This window comes from Enhydra lutris, unplaced genomic scaffold (genome assembly GCF_002288905.1).
Source record: "Enhydra lutris kenyoni isolate GAN:26980312 unplaced genomic scaffold, ASM228890v2 scaffoldscaffold39, whole genome shotgun sequence".
Classification (NCBI taxonomy): domain Eukaryota; kingdom Metazoa; phylum Chordata; class Mammalia; order Carnivora; family Mustelidae; genus Enhydra; species Enhydra lutris.
The window spans coordinates 27549340-27566461 of record NW_019154123.1 but is presented as its reverse complement, the minus strand read 5'-3'; the positions used below and the strand labels follow the sequence as shown (position 1 = coordinate 27566461).

Sequence of the window (17122 nt, the reverse complement as noted above, 5' to 3'; positions counted from 1 at the left end):
AGCAGTACCTTTGCATCTAATTACTAATCCCTAAGAGAAGACAGCAGTCAGCCACCCCTGCACCCATTTTTCATCCATCATAAATATACTATTACATTTCCAAATATGCACGCCTTCTTTACCTATCAATCTGAACTTTCTTCAGTATCTCCACAGACATTAGGGTCTGTCTTGTAGGTGTTTTGAAGACAAGATCTTGCATTTTGTTAAACTCGTTGGTAAATTGGCTTCCTTTTTGGATTTCTGGCAACTTGGTTTCTTCTTTAGGTAAGAATGGACTGGTTATTCTTAAGGGTCTTGAGGCCTCTGGAAGTTTTTCTAAGCTCTTGTTTTTCTTCTAGAAAGAAATGATGTTCTGTGTAAGAAAGATTTTAAAAATAAAGAAACAATGCTATACCAGGGCTTCTGCCTACATTTTTCAACCTCACCTTCTGCCACTTGTACTCAACACACAAGAAAATTACCCTTTTCTTCAGCAACCCAGATCACGTCCTGCAATTTTGTGCCTTCCTACCTTTAGACAACATTCCTTTTGCCCGTCTTTCCTCAATTTACCACTTGGTAAACTTTAAGACTAAGATCAAAGGTAAAGTTCTTTGTGAAATATCTCACAAGCAGATATTTACCATGTTGTAATTATTTGTATTTATGTCTCCATTAGATTGTAAATTCTGTGAGGGGAGGGGCAATGTCTTAGAGATCTTGGTTCACCTCAAATTCTTTTTGGAACAAGATGGCATAAGAAACACAGCCATCTTGGGATGCCTGGGTGGCTCAGTTGGTTAAGTGGCTGCCTTTGGCTCAGGTCATGATCCCAGAGTCCTGGGATCGAGTCCCACATCAGACACCTTGCTCAGCAGGGAGCCTGCTCCTCCCTCTGCCTCTGCCTGTGCTCATTCCCTCTGACAAATAAAGTCTTTAAAAAAAAAAAAGAAATGCAGCCATCTTTATAGTCTCATTGCCTAGAACAATGCCTAGGGTATAGAAAACTCAAGTGTTCATTGAACACATGAATATGAAATATAAAGAACGAAAAGAATATCATACCAAAGAGCATAAACTGGTAAAATTAGTGGTGCAGTATAGATTTCAAAGGTCATGTGGGAAAAAGCTAAAATAATTCATTTTGCAGTACCAAACTTGAACGCTAAGGGGTAGACATCAACCTGAGGAACAGCACATGTCTTTTAATTGATGATTCCTATTTAATCTGTTGCTAAAAGCTTTAGCTATTGAGAAGCCATATAACATAGTGATTATGCTTATAGACTCTGAAACCAAACTTCCTTGTTTGAATCCTGGCTTTATTTCTTACTAAGCCAGATTGACTTAGACAACTATTTAATATCGCTATGCTTCCATTTTCCCCATTGGTAAAAAACAGAGATACTAATACCTGCCCTCATAGTTATTATGAGGATTAAATAAATATACATAAAGCATTTAGAAAAGCACACAGAATTATGTCAGTTCTGCACTTGTTATGATTAGTTAAATTCTTGTGCTGACCCGATGCACAGAAGGAAGGTTTATCTGCATATTGATAAAGCCTCAATCTTCCTTAGCTAAATTTCAACTAGCCCAGAAATGTTAAAAAAAACAATCCATGGGACACCTGGGTGGCTCAGTTGGTTAAGCAGCTGCCTTCGGCTCAGGTCACGATCCCAGCGTCCTGAGATCGAGTCCCACATCGGGCTCCTTGCTCGGCGGGGAGCCTGCTTCTCCCTCTGCCTCTGCCTGCCTCTCTGTCTGCCTGTGCTCGCTCACTCTCTCTCCCTCTGTCTCTGACAAATAAATAAATAAAATCTTTAAAAAAAAAAAAAAAAACAGGGACGCCTGGGTGGCTCAGTTGGTTAAGCAGCTGCCTTCGGCTCAGGTCATGATCCCGGCGTCCTGGAATCGAGTCCCGCATCGGGCTCCTTGCTCGACAGGGAGCCTGCTTCTCCCTCTGCCTCTGCCTGCCACTCTGTCTGCCTATGCTTGCTCTCTCTCTCTCTCTCTGACAAATAAATAAACAAAAATCTTAAAAAAAAAAAAACTAATAAAATCTTAAAAAAAAACAACAAAAAAAAACAATCCATGAAAGGTTAATAAACAGACTCAACTGCATTTTTCTTTACATCAACAATAAGCAAAGATTCAGATCGGGGGAAAACAACTGTAGGCAAGAACAAAACAAAATGCTGCCTTAATTAAGAATTATATTTATTTTTATTTTTATTTTTAAAGATTTTATTTATTTATTTGACAGACAAAGATCACAAGTAGGCAGAGAGGCAGAGAGAGACGGGGAAGCAGGCTCCCTGCTGAGCAGAGAGCCCGATGTGGGGCTTGATCCCAAGAACCTGGGATCATGACCTGAGCTGAAGGCAGAGGCTTTAACCCACTGAGCCACCCAGGCACCCCAAGAATTATATATTTTTTTTTTCTTTTTCTTTTTTTTTTTTTTTAAAGATTTTATTTATTTATTTGTCAGAGAGAGAGAGAGAGAGAGAGAGAGAGAGAGAGTGAGCACAGGCAGACAGAATGGCAGGCAGAGGCAGAGGGAGAAGCAGGCTCCCTGACGAGCAAGGAGCCCGATGTGGGACTCGATCCCAGGACGCTGGGATCATGACCTGAGCCGAAGGCAGCTGCTTAACCAACTGAGCCACCCAGGCCCAAGAATTATATTTTAAAGTATTCCTTTAAATTAAAATTAATTTGACTGGCTACAAAGAGAATAGAAAAGTAGCATTTCAACAGTTAAACTGAAATTTACCTGGACATAAGAAAACCTTAAGGATGATTATTATTTTAGATTTTACTTAGATAGGAAAGGAAAAGTGTAAGGCCTTGGAAGCTGTTTCTATTTCTCTATTTTTCCTCTACCTTTACACTTGGGCATCTGGAAAAGGAGACAACTGTGTCAGGCAGCCTGATTTACTGATTACTACAAATAAGTATGAATTTTTTAAAGAGAAAACTTAAAGAACTAGCTAAATGTTTTAGTCCACTCACTAAAAAATATTTTTGTATAGTATACACTATGTACAGGGTAGGGTATTAGACCCTAAGGGAAAAGGTAAGAGAAACAGTATCTCTTCATGGGAGCTCTTCCCAAATTTTGGTCAAATTACTCCCACTTCTGGTAGAATCTGGTATATTAGTATTTTTTTTTTTCATCATTCCATCAAATCCATGATTTTACCATTGAAAATCTATTTGGAGATGTCCTTAGCTATAAAAAAAAGTTATAAAGGAGGGATAAAGCTAACTAACCTTTCATCCCAAGGTTGTTCTAAGGCTATACAATATGAATAAAGCCTTTGGAGAAAGAAAACATCCACACACATACTAAGGATTTAAAATATATATCCTATGTACTTATAGAGCAATGGCATTATAAAATTTGTAAGTTAGAACTAGTATTATGAAGTAAAAAACAAAAAGTTATTTTAAAAGGCTCGCCATTTTATAAGGTTGTGGAACTAATTTACATTGAGGAGAGGGCTGTTAGGCTTCTATTAATCAAGATAAGAGTGGATGGGGGGTAAAAAAAAAAGGTAAGAGTGTAAGTCTTTATTATATACACTACTATGAAATCATAAGTAGGGCCTCTGTTAAGGTGGAAAATTTTGTGGGTTAAGATCACTATCATAAACCAGAATAAAACAGTGCAAAAGTTTTGTTCTTTAATTTACTGAACTGGTGATCATTGCTGAATTGTTTATAAATTTGGGTTTTCCATCCTCTCTTGAGTTTCTTTGAAGGCAAATTAAATTACCCTTTTTTAGCCTGATACAGTAACTATCACTGATAAGTATCATAAAACTTTATCTTGTTAAGTATCTTTTTATTTTTGATTTCTACTGAGGAAGACAATAAATAGGAAGGAAACACTAGACTCTTCTTCACTGTTTGTTAACTAGATTAATGTATGAATTAGACTCTTACTTTAAATGCACTGAAAGCCTTAGTTCTTGGGTTTCCAAACTCTTTACCTTTCATAAATTGATAAAAAATTAATTTGTTACAAAATTCTTGATATACCCATTAATGTCATTTTAAAACTACCCAAAAACTCATAGGATGTTAGCAATGGAAGGGATGATATGGATCATTTAGTTAAAATTCCATTACACTTTAGGAACCCCTAATTTGCACAGTCAGTGGAGCATGCGACTCTAGATCTTGGGTTGTGAGTTTGAGTCCCATGTTGGGTGTGGAGGTTACTTAAAAATAAAATCTTAAAAAAAAACACAAAAAGCTCCATCACATTTTACAAATAAGAACATGAAAACCCAGAAAGTGAAATGAACTGCACATAGTATACAACCAAACTGCAAAGACCGCCTGACTCAAAATCTACTGTCCTTTTAAAATTTTGTTTAACTTTTAAATTTTAATAAAATCTTCACAAAAAAAAAAAAAAAAGCTTTACAAACCCAGACTATACATATAACAACAACAACAATTTAAAAGTGGTAAGGAGCAATGAAAGGGAAATTTATCTAGTTACAATAAATATGAACTTCTTTTCTGTTAGATGTGGAAAGCAATTTACTCTGTTGTTTATATAGCAACTTTCAGTTGTTAGAGAATCAAAAACAATGTATGCTGTACAAAGTATATAATGTAATTTTGCTGAACGTAATAAATGTGTATTTGTACTTATAAGTTCTTTTCTGGGGTGCCTGAGTGGCTCAGTCGGTTAAGCATATGATTCTTGATTTCAGCTCGGTTATGATTTCAACATTGTGAGATCAAGCCCCACGTCCAGCTCTGTGCTGGGAATGGAGCCTGCTTGGGATTCTCCCTCTCCCTCTCCTGCCCCTCTGTCCCCTGGTTGCTCTCACACACTCTCTCTCTCTCTTTCAAATAATAATAATAATAAGTTCTTTTCATTTTATATCTATAACCTAAGTTTTTAAAATTTACAAGAGCTTGGGGCGCCTGGGTGGTTCAATCCGTTGAGGGACAGACTCTTGGTTTTGGCTCAGGTCATGATCTCAGGGTCCTGGGATGAAGCCTGTGTAGGGCTCTGCGCTCAGCAGGGAATCTGCTTGAGGATTCTCTCTCCCTCTTCTTTTACCCCTCCTGGCTCATATGCACTCTCTCTCTCAAATAAATACACATACACAAATCTTTAAAGAAAATTTAAAAGAGTTAAAAATTTATAAAGATTTTGCTCACTACCAAGCTGAGTTTTTCGATAACTCAAATAGCATTTTGAGGAGGAGTCCATAACATCACCGAAAATGGAAAGCTGACATAATGACCTGGCTGGCTATTCACAAAAACAGGTTGTAACATATTCAACAATACCACAGTCTTTTTAGAATAAAGAAACATGGGGTGCCTGGGTGGCTCAGTGGGTTAAGCCTCTGCCTTTGGCTCAGGTCATGATCTCAGGGTCCTGGGATCGAGCCCCGCATTGGGCTCTCTGCTCAGCGGGGAGCCTGCTTCCCTTCTCTCTCTGCCTGCCTCTCTGCCTACTTGTGATCTCTCTCTGTCAAATAAATAAATAAAATCTTAAAAAAAAAAAAAAGAATAAAGAAACATGGAGAAGTTCCAGCTGAATTTCTTCCCCAGAGGGTTCAGTTAGCTTTCAGCAGCTAAGAAATATAAGACAGGTGGGGCAATTAAGTAAACTAGCTACTCTCAGTACATGTACTATATTTATATTGATTTACTATAGGCCTTTTTGAATAATGCCAACATACTGGAAGAAAAGTATATTCTGACTGGCAATGTATCTTGAGCTATAGTTATTTTACTCCATCAGTTCAGAGTACATATCTCAGGTAATTATTATAGTCCTTTTTATTTGAGATAAAGGTGCTATGTCCCATGTTAAATTTGATAGCATAAGTACTCTAAGTGATAGAGAAATAAAAAGACAAGAAAGCAAAAGTTATATAATGGTGAGTGTATATACCATGCTGATGCTTTGTCTTCCTTCATACTGAACTGGCATGATATAGTTTAGAATAGAGAGCTGGTCTGTGGTATCTTCCAGAACTGCAGAGATCCTCAGCACATCTAGAATGGAGAGTGGCTCTATGATTTCTGGGATGACTTCTCTGTCTGTTTCTTCAGCTGTTTCTTTTTCTTCTTCTACAGAACTGGGTGGCTCGCCTATTACTGACACTGTCACCTCAGAATGCCAGACTTTTGCTGGAAGATTTGAGCCTTCTAGTTGGCCTCTTTAAAAAAACAAAAAGAAAGAAAGAAAGAAAGAAAAAAATAAGTCAGTCACCAAATGTTTAAAAGTTGCTTCAACTCAAATGCATAGGCAGCATATAGATTGGCCTCTGTGACATCCATATTGTCATATAACCAAGATAAAGAATGAAAGTAGGAGTTTACATGTGGTTCTGCTAAATATCTCCCTTTGACATCCTGACCAACCAAAGGCAAGCCACTTACTGTTTAATAACTCTATGTAACCCATACTATGGGTTAACCAATTTGAATTTGGGCCAAATCAACTTTTTTTTTTTTTTTTTGGCAACATCTTTAAATGCTAATCATAAGTGGCTCATGATTAATGAAAAGCAGAATTTGGCAGGAGTGCCTGGCTGGCTCAGTCAATGTAGCATGTGACTCTTGATCTTAGGATTGTGAGTTCGAACCCTACATCAGGCACAGAGTTTACTTAAAAAAATAAATACATTAAAAACAAAAACAGTATGTAGTAGTCAATCTCCAAAATGGGTCCATAGGATTCTCACCTTCTTGTATCCACACCCTTTTGTAGTCTCCCCCACATTAATAGGACCACCTAACCTATGTAACCAGGAGGATACTATGGATTCTAAGGTTAGGTGATAAAAGACATTGTAGCTTCTCCCTTACTTTCTCTTTCCTATCTCTCAGTCTGTAAGAAGTTGGCTGCCTTGGGACGCCTGGGTGGCTCAGTTGGTTAAGCAGCTGCCTTCAGCTCAGGTCATGATCCCAGCGTCCTGGGATCAAGTCCCACATCGGGCTCCTTGCTTGTCAGGGAGCCTGCTTCTCCCTCTGCCTCTGCCTGCCATTCTGTCTGCCTGTGCTCGCTCTCTCTCCCTCTCTCTCTGACAAATAAATAAATAAAATCTTAAAAAAAAAAAAAAAGAAGTTGGCTGCCTTGCCATGGGGACACTTAAGCAGCTCTTTGGAGAAGTTTGTGAGGGTGTGGATCTAAGACCTCTTGCCCACAGCCAGCATCAACTCTCCAGCTCTGTAAATGAGCCATGTTGAACGTGGATCTTCCAGCCCATCAAATTTTCAGACGATTGCAGCCCTGGCCAACTTCCATCTTATGATAGACCCTAAAGCTAGAACCATCCAGCAAAGCTGTTTCCAAACTCCTGACCCACAGAAACTATGTGAAATAATAAATATTGGTATTTTAAGTTACTAAGCTTTGGGGTAATTTGTTCATAGCAATAGATAAATAAATTCAACATCAGGCATAATTTAAATAAATAGATAATAAAGAAATAGGTAACAAAATAAATTGGAATTTTGAACATACTCTTCCATTCTTCTCAAATTAATTGTAACTTCCGTGGTACATTTACAATTTCACAAAAAACCCAGTCACCTAAAATGAGAAGAAAACATTGAGATTAGTTTAAGGGAGTGTTGAATGACAATTAAATTACTCCTATACCCTTTTAATAAGAGAAAATTAAAGAATTATAAGAGCTGCAGCTGATCTCTTCTTTTTGCTTATTAGAGCAGTCCCAGAGATGGAAGAACCCCTGACATCATGTGATGCAGAACTATTTAGTCAGCTTAAATACTGACAAAAGCAACTATTGATAAATGCAATTTTTGAATCTCTTCTTTTTTTTTTCAAGATTTTATTTATTTATTTGACAGACAGAGATCACAAGTAGGCAGAGAGGCAGGCAGAGAGAGAGGAAGAAGCAGGCTCCCCGCTAAGCAGAGAGCCCGATGCGGGGCTCGATCCCAGGACCCTGAGATCATGACCTGAGCCGAAGGCAGACGCTTTAACCTACTGAGCCACCCAGGCACCCCTTGAATCTCTTCTTATGGTAAATTAATATACAACATGGTTTTCATATTTTATTAGATTCTGATTTTTTAACTGGCAATATCTATGTAATAGATTTACTTTTCTGTTATTCTGATTATTAAAATATTTGACTTGATCATTCCATTCACTGACCTGCCAGATAACAAAATTTATTGCACCTGGACCTAGAAGAACACTTGAGATTTTATTTAGAAAAGCTGTATTTCTCCTTAAAATCAGTTTACTACGACTACTATCAAGACATTACCCCTCCATAAGCCAAACTCCGTTCTGCTTAACAAGCTTTATAAGGAGAACACCCTATGAAGAGTTTTGCTCTATGCTAAATGAATAATGGTAAATTTCCAGTATGATTTTGTCCACAACAAAGTGACTCTAGGAAGGGGGATACAAATATATCTCATACAACAGAAGTATCATATGTAAAAATGAAAACATATAAAACAGAATCTTTATGTAAATTGAAAAAGATACTCCAAACTAGCCCAATTTTCTGGTACAAGGGCGGTCTTAAGAGGAAGTATCATGGTGTAAAGAACGTTTTGTTCTTTTGATGTGTCGTTGTTTCTCTATTTTTCCTTTTTTTAGGCTTGGGGCATAGATAAATGTGCTTCATGCAGGTAAGATAGGGCTGTGCTGATGCAGTATCCATTGTGCTCACACTGTTATGCCTTTTCGTTCCTCAATGTTAGAAATCTAGGAATCATTCCTCCTTCATCTTTTTTTATTTTTTTTTAAAGGTTTTATTTCTTTATTTGTGAGAGAGAAGTAGCAGGGGGAGAGCCATGGGGAGAGGGAGGAGCTGACTCCCAGATGAGCAGGGAGTTGAGCTCAGGGTTCCATCCCAGGACCCTGGGATCATGACCTGAGCCAAGATGCAGAGGCTCAACTGATTAAGCCACCCAGGCACCCCCATTTCTCCTTCATCTTGACACCAGCTTAATCCAAACTGTCACAAAGTCTTGTGGTTTTATCTTGTATTTCCATGTCCCCCAATGCCATGCTGAAACTGACGCTGTTTCTTACTTGAACAACTCTAATAGCCTCCAAGTTGGAAGTGATCTTTTTTCTTTTTAAAGAATGATTATGTATTATTTTTAATTTTGTAGATGGAAATACAAGTGATGATGTAAAGGAGCTGGAGATAAGTTATAATAAGGAAGCAAGAGTTACCTATGAAAATCAACAGGAAGGCCTAGCAAATAGCATTTCACAGCAAGTTTCTTATGGTCCATAAGGTGGAAGAATAACATTTCTTTGTTTTCTAAGGAGATGGCTGGTGTATCAATACCTACAAGAGATAGCTTATTATTTAATCTAGAGTATTCCAGCTCTAACTTTGTAATGGGCTGTTAGGCTTCTCATGATTCTTAGAAAAACTGTCATTTCCCAAATACGCAATTACCTTGATATCCTCTTCTAAAAGTCAGTATTTAAAAAAAACAAAAACAAAAAACCACACACAAAAAAACTATTACTTCAAAGGGAAAAATATGTAATCAATTTTCCAAATGTTTCATTTTAGTCTATTTAAATAGTTTGCACATTTAAACTGAAATTACATTTCTAATGGTTTTCATTTCTCTTAAATCCAGCTCCAAACTGTTTATTTTTTCCCATTGTAAAAATTTAAATTCAATTAACATATATTACTGGTTTCTCAGGTAGAGGTCAGTGATTCATCAGTCTTATATAAAACCCAGTGCTTATTACATCACACGCCCTCCCCAAAGTCCATTACCAGGTCATCCCATCCCTCCACCTGCCTATGCTCCAGCAACCCTCAAGTTTGTTTCCTATGATTAAGAGTCTCTTATGGTTTGTCTCCCTCTCTGATTTCATCTTGTTTTATTTTTTAAATAAAAAACAGAAAATCAATTTTTTAAAGCTGAAAATCTAATCATGTCTTTCCTTAGAAACTTTCCGTGTTTCCTCATGGCCTTAGGTCAAAAGTTCAAATTCTAAACTTGGCCCATAAGGCCTGCATGATCTGGCCTGCTCTATTCCTCTTCAGATACCCACTTGGCACTGCCCTTTTCTTGTTCTCCTGGCTCCAGGCTTAAGGGGCTTCTTTCAGTTCTTCTATGGAATCATGACACCTTCTAACTCAGGGTCTTTGCACACGCTATTTCTTCTATTTGAACCATTCTTCCCCTCATTCTTCAACTTGTTAGGTCCCACTGATCCATCAGGTACGAACCTAAATCAGTGGCATCTGGCTAGGCATCTGTCATTTGCTCTAAATCCAGTCTCCACCATTTCTTACGCCCTGAAAGACTGACCCAAACGGAGCGCATCAACAGGAGACTCGGTAAGTGTAGAAGAGTGAGACCATCTGTTTATCCTCTCAGCTTCCTCCCTGCCAGATCACCAGGGGTTGGCTAGTTTCTCTATCAAAGGCCATGGCAACTGGCAGGCAATCCTCTCCACATTGCTCTTTCTTGGGGGCTTGGGTAACTATTTCTGCTCCATTTCCCTGGACACTATGTCATCCCTTATAGTTTCACTCCTGCCTACATTTTTGTAAGCAAACCGTTTATGAAATTCTGAACTCAGGGCGTCTGGGTGGCTCAGTCGTTAAGCGTCTGCCTTTGGCTCAGGTCATGATCCCAGTGTTCTGAGACTGATCCCGCATCGGGCTCTCTGCTCAACAGGAAGACTGGCTCTCCCTCTCCCACTCCCCCTGTTTGTGTTCCTTTTCTCATTGTGTCTCTGTCAAATAATAAATAAAATCTTAAAAAAAAAAAAAAGAAATTCTGAACTCTATCACTGTTTTCATCCAGGGCAACAGTGACTGATGCAATGACCTATCTACATAGATTTTTTTTATATATAGTGTGCACATGCATACATATATATAAATATATATACATGCAAATAACTGAAACAAGTTTCACATAACAATTTACCCTTAATATGTATGATACTCTGATAATTTTGATTCTATCATATTTTGCCTATAATACTATGAAGTATTATAATCACAATCTACTACTGGCCCTCACCTGCAGTTTGAAAAATGCCCTAAATGACACTTCTGTAAGTGACACTTTACTTAACTCATCAGGCTGGATCAGGACTCCACTCTTCAAACACTCATTGCACTCCTATTTTCCTGCAGAGCTCTCTTCACAATGTGTAATGTTGTCATTTTCCCCTATTAAACTATTAAGTGTCATGAAAGCAGGAGGATGATAGAGATGCTCACTGTTAAATTGTTTCAGGCACTGTGCTCAAGAAGTATTTATAGAGTGAATGAAAGAACAAAGAAACAAAACTAACATTTAATGCATTATTCCTCCCAGGACTACTTACATTTGGATTTCTAGTACATTTAATAGCAGTATTTTTAGTGTATTTCTGGGACAGAGAAAACTGGATAGACAGAGTGGGTTATAAGGTATGAACATTCCATCCTGATGTATTTAAGAAAGGATTTCAAATATGATTTATAGATATCTCATAAAATTTGGAGCCATCCTTTATTCCTCTCTCCCATTTCTTATCCATCAGCAAACCCTGTCAGGGTTACACTGAAAATATATTCAGAATTCCAGTATTTATCAACTCTGTCTACATGCCATCATCTATCAGGTTCATTACAATAGTCTCCTAATTGATCTCCCTGCTGGTGTTCTTGCTTCCCTTCAGTCTCAACAGAGGGACCCTGTTAAAATGGAAGTCAAATTGAGTCACTCCTCCACACAGAACCCCCGAAATGGTTTCTCATCTCGGAGTAAAAGCCTTTTTTTTTTTTTTTTTTAAATAGTGGCCTCCCTCCCTGTTTAATTTTTTTTTCTCCATAGAGAAAATTTTCATCACGTCACCTTCTAATTTGCCATATAATTTGCTTGCTTATTGTCTTGTTCCCCCTACTAGGGTGTAAGCAAGCTCTATGAGGGCAGAGACTTCTGTGGTTTTTCGTTTACAGCAGTGTCCTCCGAGCCAAGAACAAAGCTTGGTACATGGAGTTCATCAATAAATTGCTGAATAAATGAAAGAGTCCATAGAGAAACCCAAATAAATGTGCAATAATTAGGCAACGTAAATCTGATATCCACTAATCCATCTCGTCTGCAAGTATTTACCGAAGACCCATTTCTTGTAGGCACGGTGCTGGGAGCCCCGCGAGTTTGTCTGGCAGAGGAATGAGTTATCCTTAAAAGGCATTAAAGCCTTTTCAGGGCAGTCCTATTTACTCTGGAGTAAAAACGAAGGATGCAGGTAAGAACTTAGGTCACTTCTCGAAAGAGATAAAGGAGCAGGAGGAAAGGAGTAAGCGGGAAAACCTTAAAGGAAGAACTCCTCCTGCCTTCGTGCTCCTGGCCTTTCTCTTCCACGCTAGGATCGGAGTCTCAGTTCACCTACTCCTCTGTAGTAGCAGGGGAAGATACCCCCATGTCGGCGAATCAAATCTGGGATACCCGAGGCGGGGAGATATCCTCCAGTCCGGCTTCAGTTTTTTTCCACCTAAGAAACCAAGCTCTGGTGTTTCCCGGGCAACGCTCAGACTCTAGATGGCTACCATATTGCCTCCCTCTGTTTCAAAATAATACGTGTTAAAGCTCAAAAAGACGAAAGAACTTAGAGAAAGAACTGTAAGAGTGCTCCTGAATATGGTTTGTTTCAGTCAAAAAAGACATCCGAGGCTTTTTTTTTTTTTTTTCCTTCTGGCGATTGCGGAAGATGCCTAAATTTGGGGCGGGGCTGAGAGGTGTTTATCCCACAAGGCCACGCGGGGGGACTTCGCCTTTCTTTTTCCGCCATCTTGGGCCCTATCGAGGTGAGTGGAATTCTTGTTGCTGAACTTTGGGCGCAGTAATTGAGGTGAGCTTAGCCATGTGCCTCGTCAGGGCACTGGTGCGGTTCAGAGGCCGTGTCGGCGAGTGATTTTTATGGATTCCAGCAACAGGAAGGACAGGATTGAGGAGATGGGGGACTGATTGTGCTGGTCCCCGCACGCCCGGAGAACGGGAGCTCCCGTAATCGGTGTTGCTTCCTGGGCCTTGGCGGACTCATAGATACACTTTGCCTGTATGTAGTACCCCTTTGGAAGCAGTGGCTCCTTTAGGATGAGTTCTTTTTCTGTGTGTTCCCACTCCAGACCTGGCTATGTCTACGGTCTCCGTTTCCTTAGCATTTCCTTTCCCACTCGGTGCTTCAGTCTTACTGCCTGCGCGCTTCTCTGATTCCTCGCTCTTCATTTTTTTCCTGCTGGTCCTGGTATGGATTTTCTCAGGACTTCCCTTTGGGGTTTCCAGGAGCTACTACTCTTACTGTGGAATCTTGACACTTTGGTTGTAGCCTTCGTTTTGGAGTTTGCTGGTGTCAGGCTTTTCTCTGAGGTTGGGAAGTGTTGCCCGACTGTGTTTCATGTAGATGTCACGGGATAATTAGGTCTCCCCGTACTCTTAATGTGAAATGCCGAGCAAAAAGGAATGTGCCTGACAAGTTGAAGAAACGTAGAGAGGACCAGGTGAGAAACGTGCGTTGAAACATTTTAAACTGGTTCTTTTTGTTTTAAGGCCTGCTGGGAACAGGACTCCTCTGAAACGCCGAATAATGTCTGGAAGGTACGGGTTTTAAATATAATTGCTTTGTATTTGTAGTTTTTTGTCAAGCATGAACATAAATGTGAGCTTAAAGCTGGTGGGAAAAAATTAGATGTTTGCTGCAGATAACTTTTGAGTAGAGCTCGTTGCAAGTCACATCTTACCAGTGAAGGGAATCGAGATCCTTTAACAACTTAACGGTTACGGTCTATTTTGTCTTAGGCTGTGGTCCAAGGCCATTTTTGCTGGCTATAAGCGGGGTCTCCGCAACCAGAGGGAGCACACAGCTCTTCTTAAAATCGAAGGTGTATATGCTCGAGATGAAACGGAATTCTATCTAGGCAAGAGATGTGCTTACGTGTACAAAGCAAAGAAGTAAGTTTATAGTACTAATAATGGCTTTTAAGTTTTTAGTTGAGATGTGTCTCATTTTCCTATTCAAAGAATAATCGTCAAAAGATACTGATAAAGTAATTGGTACTGTTGTGTTTTCTACTTTGGATCTTTAAGAAACTTCGTGGAAGGTTATAGAAGGATGTTAATTTGTCTGGGCAGTGTTGAATTTAGGTATATTAATGCTTTTAGAATGATGACAGCTGTTAATTGTTTGAAGGAAGCAACCAACTCCTTCAAGTCTCTTCTTAATAGAGCAGTTTTTCATGTACTTTAATTCATTTTGTTGCTCTCTTGAAATTATGTTGTATACATGCTTAGAAATGTATCTAGATCATTGATTCTCAAACCCCCTGAACCAGTTAAAATTTCTGTGGACATGGGTTTCATCTTTGCTACCCATTCCTCCTGCAACAAGACCTTTAAAATTATAATTGAGGGGGCACCTGGGTGGCTCAGTGAATTAAAGCCTCTGCCTTCCGCTCAGGTCATGTTCCCAGAGTTCTGGGATCCACCCCTGCCCGTCTCCCCGTCTCTGCTCAGCGGGGAGCCTGCTTCCTCCTCTCTCTCTGCCTGCTTCTCTGCCTACTTGTCATCTCTGTCAAATAAATAAATACATAAGATCTTTTAAAAAAAAATAAAATAATAACTCAGATCACCTGGCCATTTCTCAGATACCAACTTCCCCCCCATCTTTAGTAAAAACAAAGGTCTTTAAGGAGGCTTTAAGACATTTAAGGCATTCGGGGCTCCCTATTTCTATTCTTAGCCCATCTAGGATTCATTCCATGATACCTTCTGCTTTTCCATAATTTTTTAAAAATACTGCATCTATTAGCATCTGACATTAATATGTTTTACTTAACTATTTGGTTATCTGAAAGGGGTTTTTTTTGCAAATTGCAATTTTGTGTTTTACAGACTAACAAAAAATACATTATTAAAGTGTCTGGCATACAGTAGGTACTCAAATACTTGTTGAATGAATGATGCCCCAGACTTTTTAATTTCTCAGGTGACTTAGTGGTTAACTACAGTTGTTGAGTTGGTAACCACTGGTCTAGGTCACCTTGAATTTGTATCACCCTATAGTTGTTGCCTGCGTTCTCATACCTCTTTTATCCCCTTTTAAAACCAGCAACACAGTGACTCCTGGTGGCAAACCAAACAAAACCAGAGTAATCTGGGGAAAAGTAACTCGTGCTCATGGAAACAGCGGCATGGTTCGTGCCAAATTCCGAAGCAACCTTCCTGCTAAAGCCATTGGCCACAGAATCCGTGTGGTAAGTAAAATTATTAGCAATATGACACTCTGGGGTCAGACTAAGCTCAGAGGTCTGGACTCTGACCTCTAAAGACTATTGTGATTTTTAAAATTACCCCATGAGTTGTGCTTCAAAGTCGTCCGCTGCTGTGTAGATGTGTTATGAAACACCAGATTCCTGGCATTAGGGGGAAAGTGAAGGCAAAGTGTTCAAGTGGATTGTATCTAGATTTCAGATTTTGCTAAAGCTTGGGGTGGGGAGGATAGTATTTAAAGAACAATTTTCTGGCAAAGATTTATTGAACACAGAAGTGATTATTGGAAAAAAATTCACCTTCTCCTGGCATAATTCATGATATTCCCATCTCTTCATTGTGACGGTCTTGTTAGAATAGGTGTTGTTAATAGCTGTATTTTACAGAAGAAAACTGATACTCATGTGAAGCAAAATTAAATGGATTTTCAGCGTTCCCTGTACCGGTTCTTAAAAAGTGTGTTCATGTAGATACTGTAAGAACTTAGTTCTCTCCCTGCTAGGATATAAGTAGTCATTGGATCCCTTTTAGAGATGAGTAATGTGACAGTGGGAGCAGATCCATATTGTACGCACTGACATTTTCAGATTTGTATAAAACATGCATCTAATTACACCGTGTTTTTTTTTTTCTTCCTAGATGCTGTACCCCTCAAGGATTTAAATTTAATGAAAAGTAAATAAAGGTGTAGATTTGTTCTCTTGTATTTTTGTTAAATGGCTTACCATTTTCTTTTTCCTAAATACAAGTTGCTATATTTAAATGGTGGCGATTATCCAGCATTTTCAGAGTACAAGGAAGCCAGGGAGCTATATGTAATGGCAGTTATAACAATTTAGATAGTAGGAGGGTTTTAATGAGGGTAGGGAAGTTAGAGTATCTTAATACAAAGCGTCATGTGATGGGGGAGGGAAACAAGCTTTGATTGGAGGCAGTGGGAAGGAGTATGTTGGAAGTTTTTAAAGCAATGGAGCACATGGTCTCTGAAAAGCTTTTGTTCAAATGGAGACCATGTATTCCAGGAAGGACAGAAGCCAGAAATATTAGCCAATACAAATACATAACTTTCCCAGGTTTCCACATCAAAATGGATCTATAACTTAAGTTTCTTTGAACTCTGTACTGTGGTTTATTACATGTGATTGCCTTCTTTAGATTGAGAGTGAAAGAAACTTAAGATTATCTTGACAACCTCCTTAATTACCTTGCATGTATGCACTTGTTCAATATAGATTGGTTAGGAAACTTGATACTTGTGAGAACTTAAAATGAGGATTGTATTGATGGTATTTGGCAGCTTCTTTAGATAGGCAAGGATGAGACTATTCTTGGAGCGTGTTACTGGACAAAGCATGCCAGTATAAAACACTTGACTTGTAATAATGTTTAAGTTGAAAATAGCAAAATAATATATGCCTCAAGAAAAAGTTATAGTGAGTTGGGGTAAGGGGAGGCTGCCTAGATAGTGTAGCTTGGTTCCATGTTTTAATGTAGTAGAGTGCAGGATTGAGATACTTCAGTGTAAGACGAAACTAAAGCAGGGCTGCAGGGTATTTCAGTTCTTTGAATTGTCAAGTTTGAACCAAGGCATCAGGTTGCAGTATGGCGGCTGTAGATACTTGATTGTTGCAGTAGCAGCCAGCCAGTCCTTTTATTAACCACCAAATCTTGACACTCCACTGAAGATACCAACAAGAAACCTGGGAATTGGTCAAACTGAGCCCTTTTACAGTTTTTAATTACACTTAGAGTAGCATATAGCAGTTCTAAGAAATGTGTGCTAAGCCCAATGGTGGTCCTCAAGCCAAAGTTGTTAGAAGGAAAAATACCAGGTATCACAGAAATGGCGTTGTAT

General features: G+C 38.9%; 2 protein-coding genes across 5 annotated transcripts in view; one reads left to right on the top strand and one right to left on the bottom strand.

Moving 5' to 3' along the window:
- The window catches only part of LOC111155109 (IQ motif containing G), a 43852-nt gene extending 31178 nt beyond the window's left edge, over nucleotides 1-12674 (bottom strand). The window contains exons 1-4 of the mRNA XM_022515167.1: nucleotides 12313-12674; nucleotides 7496-7564; nucleotides 5918-6185; nucleotides 123-337 (exon numbers count right to left, since the gene is read on the bottom strand). Of these exons, the coding sequence (XP_022370875.1) occupies nucleotides 123-337; nucleotides 5918-6185; nucleotides 7496-7503 (491 nt within the window). The 5' untranslated portion in view covers nucleotides 7504-7564; nucleotides 12313-12674. The remainder of the gene's footprint in view (nucleotides 1-122; nucleotides 338-5917; nucleotides 6186-7495; nucleotides 7565-12312) is intronic.
- Nucleotides 12675-12721: 47 nt separating this feature from the next.
- Nucleotides 12722-15973, top strand: LOC111155063 (ribosomal protein L35a). Of its 4 annotated transcripts, none has more exons than XM_022515092.1 (5): nucleotides 12722-12806; nucleotides 13549-13596; nucleotides 13798-13950; nucleotides 15107-15251; nucleotides 15907-15973. In XM_022515092.1, the coding sequence occupies exons 2-5, from the start codon at nucleotides 13586-13588 to the stop codon at nucleotides 15928-15930; spliced, it is 333 nt and encodes a 110-aa protein (XP_022370800.1). In that variant the 5' UTR covers nucleotides 12722-12806; nucleotides 13549-13585; the 3' UTR covers nucleotides 15931-15973. The 4 variants fall into 4 exon arrangements, with proteins under 4 accessions (XP_022370800.1, XP_022370802.1, XP_022370801.1 ...); XM_022515094.1 differs by having other exon boundaries at nucleotides 12783-12841; XM_022515093.1 differs by having other exon boundaries at nucleotides 12786-12850.
- Nucleotides 15974-17122: the final 1149 nt, after the last annotated feature.